Source organism: Cucumis melo, chromosome 8, assembly GCF_025177605.1.
Source record: "Cucumis melo cultivar AY chromosome 8, USDA_Cmelo_AY_1.0, whole genome shotgun sequence".
In the NCBI taxonomy this organism is placed as follows: Eukaryota; Viridiplantae; Streptophyta; class Magnoliopsida; order Cucurbitales; family Cucurbitaceae; genus Cucumis; species Cucumis melo.
Window position 1 is genome coordinate 700,443 of NC_066864.1, and position 18,871 is coordinate 719,313.

The 18,871-nt window shown below is 33.6% G+C and overlaps 1 protein-coding gene across 6 annotated transcripts; it reads right to left on the reverse strand.

Moving 5' to 3' along the window:
- Window positions 1-255: 255 nt before the first annotated feature.
- LOC103484324 (ABC transporter C family member 12-like) lies at window positions 256-18,410 on the reverse strand. Of its 6 annotated transcripts, XM_008441346.3 has the most exons (29): window positions 18,262-18,410; window positions 17,954-18,009; window positions 17,102-17,555; window positions 16,673-16,851; window positions 15,721-15,760; window positions 14,824-14,980; window positions 14,270-14,384; window positions 14,102-14,182; window positions 13,952-13,976; window positions 13,146-13,202; window positions 12,576-12,641; window positions 12,241-12,315; window positions 11,960-12,067; window positions 11,480-11,614; window positions 10,420-10,526; window positions 10,246-10,339; window positions 9,410-9,577; window positions 7,734-7,874; window positions 6,888-7,088; window positions 6,613-6,711; window positions 6,374-6,526; window positions 5,694-6,079; window positions 4,902-5,082; window positions 3,603-3,926; window positions 2,007-2,763; window positions 1,747-1,868; window positions 1,321-1,566; window positions 644-1,079; window positions 256-469 (listed from the first exon to the last, which is right to left on the reverse strand). In XM_008441346.3, the coding sequence occupies exons 3-29, from the start codon at window positions 17,432-17,434 to the stop codon at window positions 384-386; spliced, it is 4,872 nt and encodes a 1,623-aa protein (XP_008439568.1). In that variant the 5' UTR covers window positions 17,435-17,555; window positions 17,954-18,009; window positions 18,262-18,410; the 3' UTR covers window positions 256-383. The 6 variants fall into 6 exon arrangements, with proteins under 6 accessions (XP_008439568.1, XP_050944485.1, XP_008439567.1 ...); XM_051088528.1 differs by lacking the exon at window positions 17,954-18,009 and having other exon boundaries at window positions 18,262-18,386; XM_008441345.3 differs by lacking the exon at window positions 18,262-18,410 and having other exon boundaries at window positions 17,954-18,120.
- Window positions 18,411-18,871: the final 461 nt, after the last annotated feature.

Here is an 18,871-nt window from a genome sequence, read left to right on the forward strand (position 1 = left end):
GAAAACTTAAGATATGAAATTCAAGTGGTAAACGTTTTTTTTTTTCTTTAAAAAAACCATTTTTAAATTTGGTTATTTTTTCTTTGAAAAACCATTTTTAAATTGAGGTTTTTGGATTTATAATTCACAAATTTTCTTCCTTCTTTAGCATGGGTTTCTAAAATGCAAAATGAATATCTTAATTTTTGAAATTCTTAAATCATGAACTCAGTCCAAACACTTGGTCGATGGTAAAGGTAAAATTAAGATAATAACTAACAAAAAATAATGAAAAATATGAATTGAAGATTTGTCGAATGCTGGTTGCTGTTATTGAAATTTGATATGAAGAATAATAATAATAATATCCATCTCTAAATTAAGAAGAGAACAAGAACATATTTTCAGTCTAACGGCCTTTCTTCATCTTCATCATATTCACTATCTCCAAGCTTGCTGTAACTGTGCAATCTGCTCATCACAGCCAGGCCTGAGATATAAAAAACCATTCCAAAACGGATAAATCAAATCACATAAATTCATTCCACAAAGTTGAAATAATCACTTCAAGTATTGATAGTAAACGATCGACAAACTAGAAAAAGAAATGGAAATTTTTTAGGCATATTTGATGTTTGCCTCTTCTACATCAATGCAAGTATACCTTCAATTGTTCGGTAGAAAGACGACCACCAATTGTATTTAGGAATTGCGTCTCGAATTAGTACTTCGTCGATTAGTTCGTCATGTTTTCCCTCCAAAACTCCATGCAGAGTTAGAAATGCATCTTTTGTTTTCACAAGGATGTCGTTATTACCATGAACGGTATCAATCTCTGGCCTTTTGAGGTTATTTTGAGAAGCAGCAAGACTTCTGGACAGAGCAAATTGTGCAGCGGTCATCCAGTGGGATTTTGCTAGCCATCTTCTCCCATGGCCATCCTGCAGTAATGCGTTTTCACCATGTGGATTGTTCTCTTTTTTTCCAAGAGCTAAGTTACGTAGGTACTGGGCATTTGCAGGTCCTGTACTTTGAACCATTCTATAAAATGTGCTTTCTTCATTTGAAAGTAGTTCTTCAGGGCTATCATATTCTATGACCTGAATGGAAATTGGTAGTTCTAACATAGGTGAGTAACAAGTACATAAATAGCAAAATGAAGGAAGCTATGGCGATTAGCTTGAGCGAAAATTTAAATTGCTATCCCAATATCCGTTTGTTGGGTAAGAATCTAAAATTTTGTTCATGGGCAGTAAAACAGACAGGAAACAAACCGAAACCAAAATGAGGAAACCTACAATAACTAACATGAAGAAATGAAGGTGTCTAAATTGAGCATACCTGACCCGCATCTAGTACGAGAATCCGGTCACAATCAATAATTGTGTTTAACCTATGGGCAATTATCAGCATAGTGCATGATTTGAACTCCTCACGAATAGTTTTCTGTATCAAAGAGTCTGTGTTAACATCTACAGCTGCTGTTGCTTCATCGAGGACAATGATCTTTGATCTTCTCAACAATGCTCTAGCAAGACTTATCATTTGTCTTTGTCCAACACTGAAATTTTCCCCTCCCTCTAAAACCTTGAACAATTGTACACCAGCATTAAGTAATAATTAAGTTCAAAATCACTTCAATTTGCATTTCAATAAAACTTGTACTCGGAAGGATGTTTTGTGGAATGGTAAAACTCTACTCTGTTCTACAAGTCATCACACCAAGTTTGTTCAACATAAGCTAATGTTCGCAAAGTAATTTCTTACCTCAGTATCCAAGCCAAAAGAGCTCCTCATAATTACTTCCTTAAGATGTGCTCTCTCAAGAGCCTCCCACAAGTCAGCATCATTATGATCACAGAATGGATCAAGATTAAAGCGTATAGTTCCTAAATAAACAGTAGATGGATGAATAGATTGAAAGAAAGAGAGGAAGAGAGAAAAAGAGAGAACTTAAGATTTAAAGCCTAAAACTCAATTGAATTCAAAGCAGAAGCTAGATGATTTAGAAGTTACTCACAGCATACCTGAAAAAAGAATTGGTGATTGAGGAATGACAGTTAGAGATTTCCGCAAATCTGTTAGCCCAATCTTAGCAATGTCACAACCATCAATTGTTATTCGTCCTTTTTCAATTTCTACAATTCGAAATAATGCATTCAACATACTTGATTTTCCTGCTCCAGTTCTTCCAACTATTCCAACCTTGTCAGTTGGTAAAATATTGAAAGATAGTCCATGCAAGACTGGAGGAAGTCCAGACCTATAACGTAAGACAACATCCTCAAAACAAATTGACCCAGATGAAGGCCAACCATATGGTGGGCGGTTATACTCAACTATAGCTGGAGCCTCTGAAGGCAAATCAATGTATGTGCCCACACGTTCAACAGCATTTAAACTATTTTCAGCCCTACTTGCTTGTCTTAGTACACCACTTAACAAGTTTGTGATATTTAAAGTATAACTTAAAAGTAGCCCCATTGTAGATGCAAATGCCACCTGGTTTTCTTCTCTAGTATTCTGCAAGACAGCAAAAGTTGCTGTCAACCAGATCATAAGGCCTCCTAATGTTTCCAACCTTATTGTGAGCCAGCGATTTGAACTTATATTTGCAAGCGTAAACCTGATACTATTATCCATGAACTTCCCATTGATGCTTGCCATTCGATCATATGCCTTATATGCACGAATTGTTGACAGACCATTTAACACTTCCCCAAATTGAGCATAAACAGGAGATCTAGAAATTGAATTCAAGCGTTTGACTTCACGTGAGGTACTCTGAAAAAGGCATTTGATGCAACTCATTTTCTCCTTCAAATACAGCCTCCATGTTTTATGGATAAAAAGGGATATAATCAAAGCAGACTACATTTTTGTATTCGACAATTTGTTTTTAAACAATCAAAACATTTTTTCAGATAAGGAAAAAGAAACGCCCCCACCCCCCAAAAAAAAAAAAAAAGAAGAAGAAAGAAAAAACTATTTTCATTATTTGAAGAATTTTTTTGGAACAAAGCTATTGCACTATTCTACATTAACACTAAACATATATAGGTTTTCCGCCCAACGTCCATACTACATCAATAAAAAGTCTCTGAACTTAAGTGAGTTCTCCTCTCACTAGTCACTAGCACCCATGACCAAGACAATCTAGTGATATATATAAATCTAAACATAGGATTAAATAACTATCCAAAAGAAAGAAGGTTAATCTTAGATTGTGCATGCTTGATTCTCCAATTCGAGTAATAATTAGTTGAATTTATTTCAAAAGTTGTTTATGACTATTCAATTTGTTTGTGGAAATAAATTGAAGTTTTCTTCAATCTTTAACTTTATACATGTTAGTAATGATCTAGACAGAATTTTAGAAAATTATAGTAACAAATACATTTTTTTCAAACAGAGACAAGCTTTTTTACTGAAATAATATTATAACAAAAAAGGAGAAAGACTAGATGTCGTGAACCGCGCATAATTACAAGTTTCTGACAGATCTGGTAAAACCAAAGGACAAATATATGGTAACCATTAGTTAGAAGCATGTAATAGGCTAAAAGGAAATGTCTAACAAATTAGTTGAAGAAAAGGGAAAAGTATGTGAGTTAACATCATACCTGATAATACAAATAGGCTGCATAAAACACAATCAATAGTGGCGTTATCGCCCACAGGGAGATTGGGCTCACGATACCTATAAGAACAAAAGTTGACAACAGTTGCCACAGTTGCCCTAGAAATGCACTCATCATATTGGCAAGAGCACGATCAATGTCTCCAAGATCTTTTGCAAACCTATTGATAATTCTACCAATTGGATTGGTGTGGAAGAACACCATGGGAGCTCTTAGAATTGAACTTAGCATGGTATCATGCAACCTTCTAGACGCAAGAAGGCTTGAAATTATCAACCAATAAGAGCTTGCTAGTGCAAAGGTCACCTAGAAGGAGCACAAACAGAAATATTAGACAAGGAGAAAGTGCAAGTTGTCATGTCCCATTATTTCGATGAAAAGAATATATGGATGCCAAAAACTAGATATTTTCCAAAATTCATAAATATTGTAAAGGTAAGTTGAGTCAATAAATTGTATTCGGGCTTTGGCTTATATCTTCATTTCTTTTAGATTTCAAATCTTAATACACAGTTAATAATTCTTTAAAAAAAATAATAAAAATAATAAGTAAATAAATAAGACTTCAAATTATGACTAACTCTCTTTTTTTAGAAAAAAAAAAGGAAACAAGACTTTTTCATTGAATTAATTTATGAATAACTCTTCAAGAGTAAAAAAAACAATGCTTCATATTCTCACTTTTCAATCAGATGGTTCATATTAAAAAGTTTCAATTACCATAATAATTTCATTGAAATAAACGTAGGAAATAACTAGTTTGGCAAAAAATGATGAACGAATGACTTCTCCTTGAGAAATTGAAAAGTCACGATACAGCCAAGGAGATATGGGAAGGCTCTCCAACTATCAATATAGCATTAAATCCAAGTAATAAACCTCATGAAGCATAGGTTTCTTTCTTTTCCTTCTTTACAAGTATAGATTTTTACTATCTCACCCGCATTGTGTATTTTGTTTTCTCAGAGACATGTTTGCAGATGGGTTTTGAAATTTTTTTCACTCTCCTTTTTATAAGCATTTAATCAACATGAAATAATGATGAGTTGATTAATTAAACTTATTAATTAGAAATGTCATTTCATTAAGATTAACAAAATCTACAAAACAAAAGCAAACATTACAATTTTTAAACATTAATTCTTTTGCATATCCAAAAATAAATACTTAGTATTCTCAATCGTTTAAATCCTGAATATTTAATGACCAAAAATAATATTACCTAGACCCACCACATAAATCCCATGATCCAACAGGGTTGTTAAGAGATCACTAACTCACCTGACCAAAAGATAACGCTGCATAGATGAGATTGTAGAAACCAGCATTATAATTTTTTGAAGTGCTTTTCTTTGTCCAAAAGCTTAACCACGTGCTAGTTGAAACTCGAAGAGCTTCTGTCAGCAGATAAAATGAAAGGAGTATGATAACTACCCATGGACCTCCTAGTGCATCCTTATACCTACACATACAGCAAAATGCCTACTCATAAGTTCCTATAAACAGTTGGAAACTATCGTTGTTAATGTTCTTGTCCATAGCAGAAAAAGTTATATCGACACCCTTCGTCGCTGAAATATGGATTGAGAAGGAAGAAGAAGAGTGGGAAGAGAGAAGGGAGAGAACTCACCTTTTTAGCCGATACACCAAGTGAACCTTCAGATTTCTTTTTTTCAGAAAAAGTAAATTATAATAGCTAACTAATAAGAGACAATTATAAATTATAGTTGGTTATAGTTGGTCATGACAGATACACTAGATGCTAACTATATCAAGATGAAATTACCTATCATCTTCACCATCTGTAGCAACTGAACAATAGAGCTGTCCCGAATGAGAACAGATGACCAAAATTGTTTCAATCAAACATCTTTCATGCACCTCAAACCGAATATGTATAACAGTCTCATTGTTTTCTTGACCAGAATAAGATTTTGAACTTATATTTCAATTACTAATAGGGTGTTTTGTTGTAACCGGTTAACCATTGATTAATTTGGATGTTTTTATTTTTTAGTTTTAACTATATAAAATATTTTTGAAGCTTCAATTTCCTGTAAGTCACTGTCATACCTCATTAAAACCTTCCAACTTACGATTCCTGTCTCCCTTTCCTCCTGCTTGATTAGAACAGAGTTCCTTCCTTTCCCTTTTCTTTCATAACTCGTGTCTTTTCGAAATTTGTTCTCAAGTCTATCTTCAGTAGGCATAGAGCTTCCTTGGTAATGATTCTTGTTATATTGATTTTCTACCAGTTGTTCTTCCAGTTTCCCTGCATTTTCCATTAGCTTCTTGAAATGTTTGCTGTTTCTTGAAAGCTCCTCAAAGCTTCCTTCCTCTACAATAATACCCTTGGAAATCAGAATAATTTTGTCGACCTGGGGAAGAAAATGTAATTGATTTGTCACAAGCACCCTTGTTTTCCCTCGCAACTCTTCCTTGATACAACTGTTAAAAACCTGAAATACATTAAGGTCACGTTAGGCCTTCTACCAACTCCAGCAGTAACCTAGGTTTTGTTTATTTCAGCATCGGATATAGCTAACTAAAATGAGTAACTAATATAAAAGGGACATTAAATAGAGTTGATAGTTTCCATCGGAGACTTCAACCCAAATAGTCATGGCAAGAATAGAATTGATACACTAGTAAAAACCACGAAAATGATATCCTACAGTTACACAATAGATATGCAGCACAAATTTTCACAAACAAATGTAAAAAATTCAACACAATTTAGCCAAGCAGCATACCTGCTGACCAACATGAGCATCTAGGGCACTTAAAGGATCATCAAAAATGTAAACATCAGAGTTGGAATATACAGCCCTGGCCATAGAAACTCGCTGTCTTTGACCGCCACTTATGTTTACACCTCTTTCACCAATCTCAGTGAGATCATGGCCCTGCCAATTAAGTTTGGAGGCAAAATTTTTACCATATATAATTTAAATAAATACCTCAACATGAATAAATTTGAAATCCACTTTACAGGAAGCAATTCAAGATCATGGTGCAACGAAGTGACATCAATAGCCTTCCAATAACGGTTTGATTCAAACTCTGATCCAAATAATATATTGTCACGCACCTAGCAGAAAAATTTTGCAGATCAGAAAGGGCGTGAAGAAAAAGAGTAAAGAGTTGGGTCCACTAAATATCTTTTTCCTTCCTTTTTTTCAGGTTTAGCAGCAGGGAATGCCCTAGCACATTACTTTTCTTGGAAAAATGAGTAATATAGTTAGGAAGAAAGAAATTGTGACTCACAGTGGCATTGAAAATCCATGACACCTGAGGAACATAAGCAACTGTCCCTCTGATTTCAACGATTGTTTCGGCCAAAGGAGGCAGCTCCCCTAGCATTGCCATTAAAAGCGACGTTTTTCCTTCTCCGGTACCCCCAACCACTGCAACTAAGCTGCCAACTTCTATATGCAAATTGACATCTGATAATGTTGGCTTATCTACCTGCAAAATGGTTACATTTGGCAGCCACTACATCATATCTGGAAAATACTCGTTTTCATCATTTTCAGATGACTCAAAGCATAGAAGAAGATTTTTCTTTTTCATTTTTTGAACAAGATACAAAGAAGATTAGACAGGAGGGTTTTTTCGATCACAAAAAGTGGACATGCAGAAGCATTTGGCATAGGACTAATAAATCTGTTGGACAGAAAACAAAGCACAACTTTATCATAAGTACAAAATGTAAGTCAACCATGATTCCAATTCATTGAAAATGTAAGTCAAATTCAATATCATCATTAACATATGTACAAAAGTCATAGTTCTTTTGGTCCTTTTTGCTCTAGTATGTCTCTTATATCTTGAGCTTCAGTCTCTTTCATTTATATTAATAAAGAGGCTCCTTTCCGTTTAAAAAAAATAAGTACAAAATCCATCTGCAATAATTGCACAAACAGCTTAAACACAATCTTCCAAGAAAAAACAGGCCCTAAAAAAGATGTCAAGCTCATCTGTTTACCAGCATGTCCAATTCAAATTGCATATAGATATGAAGTTATAGACCCGCATATTGATGAATAAATAAACACCAAATAAAAAATCACGTATGTGAAGGTCAGGTGTATATAACACCAATAAACAAACCTTAGAATCCCACGAAAAGCATCCATTTTTTATAGATATCGCTGGAAGCCCCGTTTCCAATGGTGGATTCGGGGCAAGAGTTCTCTCGTCAATCAAGAATAGTTCCTCCATACGCTGTAATGATACATGAGCATTCACAACCTGTACCACTAGAGTAGAATTAGAAAGTGAATAGACTTATTTTCTTTCCTTTTATTTTAATGTTTTTCAGAATAAGAAATAATATTGATAAATGAAATATATTCAACAAAGCTTGAAAAAAAAAAAAACAAATAAAAATCTCGAGAGGCCCTAAAAAAATAACATGGACACAAGACACTGAGCAGAAGAGACATTGACATAACTTCCCACAGTTGATAAAATTTCTGTAGGCATCTTCTGTCTCTCCCAACCCTTTACTTCCAAAAGACTGCACCAAAAATATGAACCCATAAACCTTTAGTGAGTCCCAAAGGATCCGAGAAGTCAATCTTTGACATACTTGGGCACATATCTTATTTGAATAGGGATGCTCTAATGTAGTCTAAGAAGTTCGAGGAGTAATCTCGAGAATCAAGATTGTGGAACTTTTATTTGATACAAAAGAAGGAAAAACTCCTATTTATAGAGTTTATTATAGGTGGGGGTAAAAAGGAAATTAACCTAAATACTTACCCAATTAAAACCCCATTCTTCCTTCATCATTCTACCCCTCCAAAAAAAGAAAACTCGTCCTCAAGTTTTAGAAAGAAAAACTTATGATGCAGACAAGGAATGAAATAAACGTGCTCAGTAAAGTATGAGCAAACCAACCTCCTACATTTTGAACAAGAATATTATGATCAAAGAGATAAATTCAAGACTAAAGCACAAACGTTGCTAATTTCTTAATTGTGTTTCATAATCAAAAGAGTAATTTCAAGTCTTGAACATTCTTCTTGGACAATAAAAACCGTCATTCTTGACGGTTCATTACTATTGATCTAACTCTCAATTTTTACGTTGATTTTATGAAAGTGGGTTTGATTGGATTATTGGGCCCTTTTTTGATGTTGTTTCCTTCTTATTGTGTCCCGGACTATCTTAGAAACAACATTGGAGCCACTAGAATCAAACTTCCAAAGTGGATAATGGCAGGTTCTTCAGAAAATCGAGCATGGGCAAAATTAGTATGCTGAAATTCTTCTTCTGAACCACTTGAGTCAGATTTCCTGCACCGTGTTTGGAAGTAAAATTGATTTTTCTTGTCTATACCAACTGCTGAATATTTTCTTGGACATCTTTTTTGATTAGTAATCATCAATTCTTGCAAAATCTCGAAATATCTTTGGTTTCTTCTTTCTTTTTGGAATCCCCTAAAATAGATGTGTGTTGTTAGGCAACTAGCACAACTCACGAAGCTCCCTCTTTACAAGACATGTTTGGAACTTTGGATTAAGACTAGATCATTTTTCTTTCTTCAATGAAAATTTTCATTTCATATTTTGACAGAAGAAAGTTACTTGTACTTTGAGCCTAGTCTCATTTCATGTTTTTAATGAAGAGACTCGTTTTTTGTTTTTTTTTTTTTAAAAAGAAAGAAATTAAGTTGTAACAACACATATCCTCTGAAACCCTCTTAGAGGTAAGATTCAATAAGACCTGTTGTTATCAAAAGAAAATGGAAAAAAACAACTGCAATAGAAATGATTGAGTACCTGACTTAACAAATTAGGAAGCATATTAAGAGGAGAACGAAGCACCGCAAACAAGGAAAGTGATGTAAATGCTCTTGCAGGAGTCAGATCTCCACCAAACAATGTGAATACCCCAAAGGAAACAACAGTTACAAAAATTGGGATGCCATTCATAATAAAACCGTTGAACTGCAATAGATGAGATTTCGTTAGAAGTAAAAAAGAGGATAAGATTGTAGAATTATTAGTAACACATAATATCTTCCAAAAAATACAGCTAAATGCCCATATCTTAACTTAAAGTGGGCAAATACTTACTACATAAAAAATTGAACTTCTGATACTGTATATAAAAAAATAACTCCAGACTTCATCAATATTATTTTTTTCTTTCTAGAAACGGTATATAAAAAAATAACTCCAGATTTCTGGCTTCATCAGTATTAAAATTTTAAAAACCATGTGCCACGATTAAAAATAGAACTACAATTTTGCATTTAATATCATAGGAGATAATATTTTATAAGTGATTTCCAAACACGTGATATCATGATTAGTGCATAAATTGTCTCTACCATTTTTAAATAATGCCATAATCCCAGTAAGGCGTGTATATAAGGTCAATGTTACTCCTGGGTGCAGTTCACGATCCTTTGTATTGTATATCAATGAAATTTTTTGTTTCCGTTTAAAAAAAGGTCAATGCTACTCGTACAATCTCCCATATAAGATTCAAATATACTATTAACTATATTTGGTCATTTTGTTTACTTTAACGTAAAATCTTTTGCAATGTAATGTATCATGCTGTCCATGCCTTCTAGCAAACAATAAGAAAGCATGTCTGATGGCATTACCGCATAAAGTAGTTGTGCCTTACGAAACCATGAGAGCTCATCATTCCTTATTTCTTGGACTCTAGATGAAAAACTAGCTTCCCAGGCATAGCATCTGAAACATTTTTGAGCTTGGTGTTAAGAAAAGCAAATATAAACTGAACTGGTAAATTTTTCATACAAATTTAACCATACTTTACGGTGTCCATGGCTGCTAAAATTTCATTTGTGAGGCCTACCCTTCTATCTGTCTCCTGAAGTCCCTTTCGAGTTTGCTTTCGCATTTTACTAATTATTACAGTCTGAATGCACATTACATTCCAAAATGATAAGTAAAATTATAAATGTAAAATTTAACACAAAAAATGAAATTAACCAACAATTATTGTCTGCATTGACCTGACAATTCATTTTTTGTGTTCATTAATATCACATCCCATCCTCCCTAATTGCAATGGATAGTTCACCAATATAAATAAGTGGGTTTAACACCAACATTAGCATCAATATCTTGCCTTTCGTATAACATGTATGTATTTTTTAAAAAGAAAAAAGGAAAAAAAAAAGGAAAAAACGAACATTTCATTGAAAAAAGAATACAATAACCATAAAGAGAAGAGAGAAACAATTTTTTTTTAAAAAAAAAAACCGTTATTATTGAGATATAAAGAAAAGAAGAAACCAAAAGGCAAACATTTAAAATAAACTTTAAACCCAACGCCAACCGAAGACCAATAAGCAGATTATTACAAGTCTGAATCATTCCAAATAGATAAGAAAAGATACAAAAGTAAACTCAATAACAAGATTACGAGTTTACTAACAATTACTGTCTACATGGACCTGACACATTCCCTTTTTTGTGTTAGTTTAACTGTAACATGACAATATACCAGGAGAACCTAAAGTCTAATTCATGCAGTACCACATCCCATCCTCCTTAATTGCAATGGATAGTACACCAACATAAATAAGTGGATTTAACATCAATATCTTGCCTTTCGTATAACATATATGCATTAATTTAATTCAACTTTTTGTTCTTTGAATTACAAAAATGTGAAAGTTATCTTAATTCTTAATGCACAAAAATCAAAGGTCATTAGATGTTGGGATGGTGTTAGAGTTGGGGAATGCTATAATCATTTGAATGAGAGAATATTTGTTCTCTTTATTAGATTCCTTTCATTCAATTTCAAATTTAGTAAAACATTCTAAAGGTACAGTATGAAAGTGCACAAACAAACTTCATTACCTGCACAGGTACCATCAAGGCTAGAATTAAAGCCCCAAAAAGCGAAGCAACGCCCAATTGCTGATATAGAAGAATCAATGACATGATAATACGAAATGGGGAAGACCATAACCCATGAAGCTGCTGACATATTTGCTGAACAGAAGTTTTAGGAAATTAGTAATAGTTACTTTTGATCAGGTTACAAGGATCGCGTGATATGATAGAAATTGTGGACTAACTAGATAATATCTTAAGTTGACATTGGATTTGAGCTTTGGTTTAGTTGGTCCTTATTGTTTCTTGGCCATCTTTTGATTGTAATCGCTTTTAAATTCTTGATTTGTAATTGCAATTCACTCTCTTTTGGAGTTTGTAAGTCTTGAACAATTCCTTTTTATATCAATGAGAAGTTAACGAGAAGTTATTTCTTCTTAAAAAAAGGTCTCGACGTAACATACAAGAAAAAAAAAGTAGAAAATAAATAAATGAAGTGTCTACTTGAAGGGCATCGGCATCTGTTGATATCATGTTTGTAATTTTCCCATATGGATATTTCTTGCGTCCCTCATGAGTCAATCTGAGCGATTTGTGAAAAATAGCAGCCACCTTCAATTAAGCAAATAACATTTAACAACAATGAATAAAAAGAACATCTGCTTTTAAGAAATTCAAAGCCTCCAATTCATCTCATCAAGATGATAATCCAATTGTAACTTAATTTGATAGAATAAATGAATTTATATGGAGATAAGAAGCTAGTATACAGAGAGACTGCTTACCAAAGTAGACCTCAGTCGGAACCCAACTCGCATAACATTTTGATAGTATTGAGCTTCACATAGCACTCCAGATGACTGAATAAGTAATATTAAAGAGTCATTTGCAATTCAAAGTTTAGGAACTTCTAAACCATATGTTGGGAGGTGAAACCTAAAATCATAATATCATCTCGTATGGTATGCTGTGCCTTGGAAGGCCTGTAACTAGATGTTACCAATGATAATGTAACAGTAAGCCACTGTGTAGTCAGAAGTGATGTATAGCTTGAGTTATTCAAAAAAATGAAGAAAATAAACATAATGTGGTTGTAAAAAGTTGATAACAGAAGTTATACCACACCAATAAAGATTGAGAATGCATAGATGAAACCAATCCAAGTTGGATCTCCCCGCTGCATCGACTGTGACACAAGATATAGATAAACTTGAAACTTCCATGATCAAAACAACAGTCATCAACATTTGTTTGAATAGATGAAAGGATCAATAATGTCTCCTATACTTTTTCTTTAAAAAAGGAAACAAGCCTCTTTGATCAATGATGTCCCCTATAATTGAAGTTCTATTTTTTTAAAGAAAATGTTAGAATCCATGTGGACATTTTATTTCTATTTTATATGTAAATTGCGTGTAAGTTCTTCTTTACCATATCCCTTCTTTTCCTTCTTTTCTCATAGTTAAATATGAAAATCAGAACAGAATACTCTCTCAACATGATACTAGAGCAGGTACTCTGAAAAGGAATTTTTCCTTTCCATCGGCATTAATCACAGAAGGGTCCATTCATTTTTCTTTACAAATACATGAAAAAAGCAGTCCTGTAGGAGGCGATTAGTCAATGTGCAAATTTATCACGCAAACCAGGGCTAAGAGAGAGGAGGAGAAGAAGAAAAAAAAAGTTAAACCTGTAATAAATGGTTCAATAATATTGGCCCAACAAATTGAGAGAGGTCATTGCCAACCTGCCAGATATTCACGGTTAGTCCTGAAAAGGATTCTTCCCCCACAAGTAGCACTTTTTTTTTACAAGGTATGATTATTGATTGACGGGAAGACAGTAATTTATTTAGTCTTGATCAAGTCACTGACTCACAACAAAGCAATTTACTCGATTGAGCTAGTTGAGATAAATTATCACTCTTTTAAAGATAATAACTGGGGAAAACCATAGCAAATAATTTAAAGAGAAATATAACTAGCACACAAGAAAGTAGAACTAAATACCCCTACGAAAAATAGAAAAGAGTAGATAAAGCAACTTAAAAACACATCATGAAGAAAAAGAAAGATTACAACATCCTGAAGAAGATTTTGGGAGTGTTTCACATTAGAAATCGTATCCAAATTTATTTAATTCAATAGTAATTTTTTTTCCATTAAAAATGAATGTTTTGCATTAGCCAATCATACACAAGTAAAACCTAAATAAAAGAAATGAGAAACAAAAAAGAGACCGAGGAGAGGAGAGAGATTTATAAAAAAAAAAAAAAAAATGAAAACGAGACGTAAAGGATAACTGCAGGAGAGGAGAGAGAAAAATGCGTGGAAATGAATGCGGGTGGTATAGTGGTACAGTGTATAGGATTCCAAACCAACTCAAAACCCAACAAACGAAACATGGGTTCAAATATACAAACCCATTTCAACCCTTTACAACCTCCCAAATACCCCCTATGGAAAATCGTCAGAAGACAATATATTTATAGGTTACCTTGAAAAGACCTCCCCACCAGAACCTAGTAAAAATTTTGCATAGTAAACAAAATGAGATGAGAAACAGTGGCAAAGTGATATAAATCTTAATAACTGCTCAACAAGCTTGTAAATCAAAGCACAAAAAAAAACAGGTGTTGCACTGCACCTTCGTCCAAGGCTTCGATTCAATGCTCTTATAAGCCAAGGCTTGGGTATTTGAACTTCTGCATCCCAATATCTCTGGAACCTTCAGAAGTAAGAATATCCTAAGCAATTGAATTATTAAATATGGTGATAGAAAAGAAACAATGGAAATAATAAACATAAAGATAACCTTCTGATTAGTGTCTCAGTTTGATCCCAGACATCCAACCTCCAAATATCCTTTTCAGCCAAGGGCTTTCTATAGCCCAGCTTCATAAGTGGAGTCATCCACCCAAAATATATTCCTAGCAAATTGTACCAAAGCTTAGTTATCCAAGTAAATTAGTATCACAATTTTTGAAAACCCACTTCCATTTATCTTTACAGAACCACTTTCATTCTCTTTAACAGTGATGTTTCTGCTTGTTTACTTTTCTAAGACAGTATTGATTTCGTTTAAAGGGAATTTCAATGGTTTCACATTGGTTCCTTCATTATAGCATTAAAAACATCTTTGGTTATTTTTAGAAATATTTTTATGTACTTGCCTGCATATTTCTTAACTTTTACGCCTCATAAAGAACCCACTGGTGCAACAATACACAAAATTTTGAATGACTTTTTGACGAGAAAGAACTTTCCAAAGGAAATTATTCAAAATTAGAAGTTCAGAAGTTTAGAATTTTTTGAACAAGAGACAACCTTCCATTGAAAATTTAGAAATTTATTTAATAAATTACTTACTGGAAAAGATTTTAGCATGCCTTTCGGGATAAACATGCTCTGATCCAAGAAGCATTCCATAGTCCACGTTGTCAACATCCTCAGATTGCAAGGCAATATAACCAGGATAAGGTTCCAAATCAGGGACATAAGCAAGAAGAAGTACTGCAAATAACACCTGCATTACAAGAATAGTTATTTACTTGACTTTAATAAAACAGAAGCGAGAGTCCTCGTCCGCAACGAACAGATTGCCTTCATTGAGTTAAATATATGAAAAACCTTTCCATCTCAGTCTAACAAAATGTACTCAATAGAAATATCTTAACAATTACCAAGACCAAAAACAATATGACGTCTATACGCAAAACCTAAAGGGTATCATTCTAATTCAACAATTTTGATCATAGATCTTCTTTATGCAATCAAATGACAAATCTACTTCTATTGTTCAATAAAACAGTAAGAAATATGCATTAATTGTTGTTCAAGCAAAATGCATTAATAGCCAGCTAAAATCTTTTAGCTGATCTACTTGCATTGGTTTATGAAAGAATAAAAGAACATGGAAATATCAACATTCATAACATCTTTCTGATGATCATCATGTCATAAATGTTTCATCACTTTTTATCAAGTGATTGCACTAACAATACGCGTGTGCGTAATACGGGGGAAACACATACACACAAACACACAAATATTCATTGAAAAGAAGCCTGTCACCAAGTTTATGATGGGGACCCTCTCTCTCTCTCTCTCTCTCTAGAGAGATTAGAGATCAACCATTTCTGACAACAAGCTTAAGCTGGGGAAAGAGAAACATAATGAAAGTAGTAACCAAGGAATTTACGGATGCATGTTTTAAGAGAAATCATAATAAATAAAAATATTTGTTCTCTCAAGAAACCGACTAACCTGGAAAGAAACTGCGGTGATGATCATACAGAGATCCGCACTGCATGGGGAAGAATTTGAAAAAAAGTAGTAATAATAAATAACTGTAGTACTACCGAGAGAAATGCACTTTAGAAACAAACTGCTAAAGCCAAAAGTATCTTCAAGATCAGCCACAATTATTCATAAACAGGAATACAACTAAGCTTAGTAAAAAAAACTGAAGCGTTGTTAATTTGATGAAGTTCATAGAATCACAAATCTCTTTAAAACAATAGAATTTCAAAGAGTAAATACAATTTAAAAAGAGAGTTCAAATAATTACATTTTTTCCAACCGACCAACAATCACTTTCTGACTTGGATGATTAGTTTGCTGTTGACTTGGATGCTCCTTATTTAACGAATGTAACCTATTCAATTTGGTTGGTGCCCCCAACTTATAGTACTTTGCTTTTTCACTTCAATTTTAAATCCCTCTTGCCTAAAAGAACCTCCATTTCCATATTCTATTTTATTATTCAAAATCGGAAAGGAAGACAACCAAGGTCCATCCAAACACAAGTCTCTGGTTGTTTCCCCACTGGATACACTCATTCAACTTTGTTAACAAGTATAAAATAAATATAATTAACCAATATTATGGGATAGAATCATGTAATTTTCTAACCCTAAATCTTAACTGGACTTTCCATCAACTGTTTCCAGCTCTCAGCTCTTGTCGTTCAAATGTAAGTAACTGATTACTGGACAACCCCCTTTCCGTAGTGTAAACCATCCTGATGAGCAAACTCTAAAATTTGCAGTAACTTGGTTTTCATTTTGGTTAAAAACTTGAAAAATCAGATTTAGAAGGAAAATCCAATTGAAGTTCCAACGATAAAACTGATTCTTTTCATGTAAGCAAAAAAAAAAAAAAAGTATTAAAAAGGAATAGTGCAAATAAAAGGAAAAGTTAAATGAAAGAAACTGACCTGCTATAGTAATCTGAAAGTGGGAGCAGAAGATTTAACAGCACAACATCACCCACCAGAACATAGATTAGTCCAAATCGTATGTACCAACGGAATTCACGGATGTAAATTTTAGTCTCCGTAACAACCATTACTAACACAGAGCACCAAGAAAGAGACTCCACGATTGAGCAGATCACCTGCAGCAGGGACAAAAGTCAATCCATGTATTCAAATCAACCGATGCTAGCTAAATTGAATGTACAACAGCAAAACATACTGCATTTAGCATTTAATGCAAAAACTATTGACTATTAAGTTTCTCTCTATGTTCAAAATTTTAGTTCTTGAATTCATAAGATGATGATATGTATCTGCTGCTCAAACCATCATAAAAGGGGAGATTAATGATGTGCCATTTCAACGAAAATATATGAAAGTTCAACGTACCTCAAAAGGAGCAAATCCAGTATGATGATCAAGGCTAAAAATCGCCACACCCATGGCTAACCTTATTAAAGGCACAACAAAACAACAACCAGCAATTGTAGCAAGCACATAACTATAACAATTAGAGGTCAAGTGAAACCTCTGAACTTTGGCATCTTTCTTAATCAGCCACGTTCTGTAGAGGCATAGTCCAAGAAGAACCAGATGACAAGAAGAGACCACTAGAGAGTCAATTGCACAAGGTGTGTATGACCCGAAGGCACTATCAACTGCTTTCGCCCATACACTATTTGCCATTGGCTGGCAGAACCAATCTAAGGCCTCAAAAGCCATACTTTCTCCTACAATACTATTCGCTACACCAGGAAGCTAAAGACCCGGCTCCTTGTTCTATTTCAAAATGCTACAAGCTCGGGGAGTTTCGTGCTACCATCAACTCTCAGCAATGTGCTTCCTACAACAGGAAAAATCATATTCAAAATTTCGAACCAGAAACTCGAAAGCCCATGAAATGAATTTCAATTTGAAAAACGCAACATGGGGAACCCACTGCATTAGAAAAATTCATGGTTGTTCAATATTCATTATGATAATCACACACGGTTATGCCCGCAGAATGCCATTTTTAGTTCAGCCTTTCCAACCGCGTACAAACATTTGAATACCCATTTCCAAATTTCACACACAAAAGACAACGAACAGCTTCAATACAGATAGCAACATGAACTGATTACAAAAGTTCCGAGCAAGGGCAGCAACAGTTCACAATGAACTCTGACTTGAAGCAATATTTTCAAACTCGATTCATAAATTAGTAAAAGACAACAAGAGGAACTCAATTGCGTTTATAACCTTTCCATATATAGGCTGGTAAATGCTGTTTGGATAGTTGAGGGAACTTCAAAAGGCTGAAAACAGAAAAAGGAACCAAATAAGAAGAGAACAACATCAATGCAATAATGAGTCTATGAGTTGCCCAGTGACAATAACTAACTCCTATGGATTCAATCTTTGGTGGTTGATCTAGCTAAGAATTAATTTTTAAAAAGTTTTACTGACAGCGAAACTTTGTAGGGTAATTTACGTATATACAAGAAAAATACACTTGCGTTGATACAAACAGAATTGCAAGTGTCATGGCTTACGAAGAAGATTCTAACCACAAATTAAAAGACATGGATCTACGGCGCAAACATCCAATGTAGTGATTAAAATTATGCATCATCACAGAGCACGAGCAGCAAGATGGTCAACCCTCGTGAATGGGAATTCCACTTTGGTCTGAATAATTGAAATAGGACAAAAGCATGCTGACAAAAACATTATAAAATACGTGCGTTATCTACTTTTGATATGAAAAACGGTCATCATAAGTGCGCGCTTCACTTTCCCTAATCTCATATTTTCCACACAGTAATTTCTTTTTTAAAATATAAAATATCATAATTTTCAGAATAATTTATCTAATATAGTTTCATCACTTCACCTAATCTCATGGTTTTTAGAAAGAAAAAAAAAGGTGAAGAAAAATTAAGTATCGATCTTGTCACACAGTTCTATTAATGTATAGTTATTAGTGGTTGAACAAATAAAAGATAATGTTATTCTAATAAGCAGTCATTTTATGTATTACTAAAATATTTTAAGAAAGATAAAAACTAATTAAAATAGTGTTATGGTAAAAGACAAAAGGAAACAACAGTTAATAAAGTAGAGAATCTAGTAACAAAAACTAAGCTGTAAATTAACGTAGATGAAGAAAATAACAAA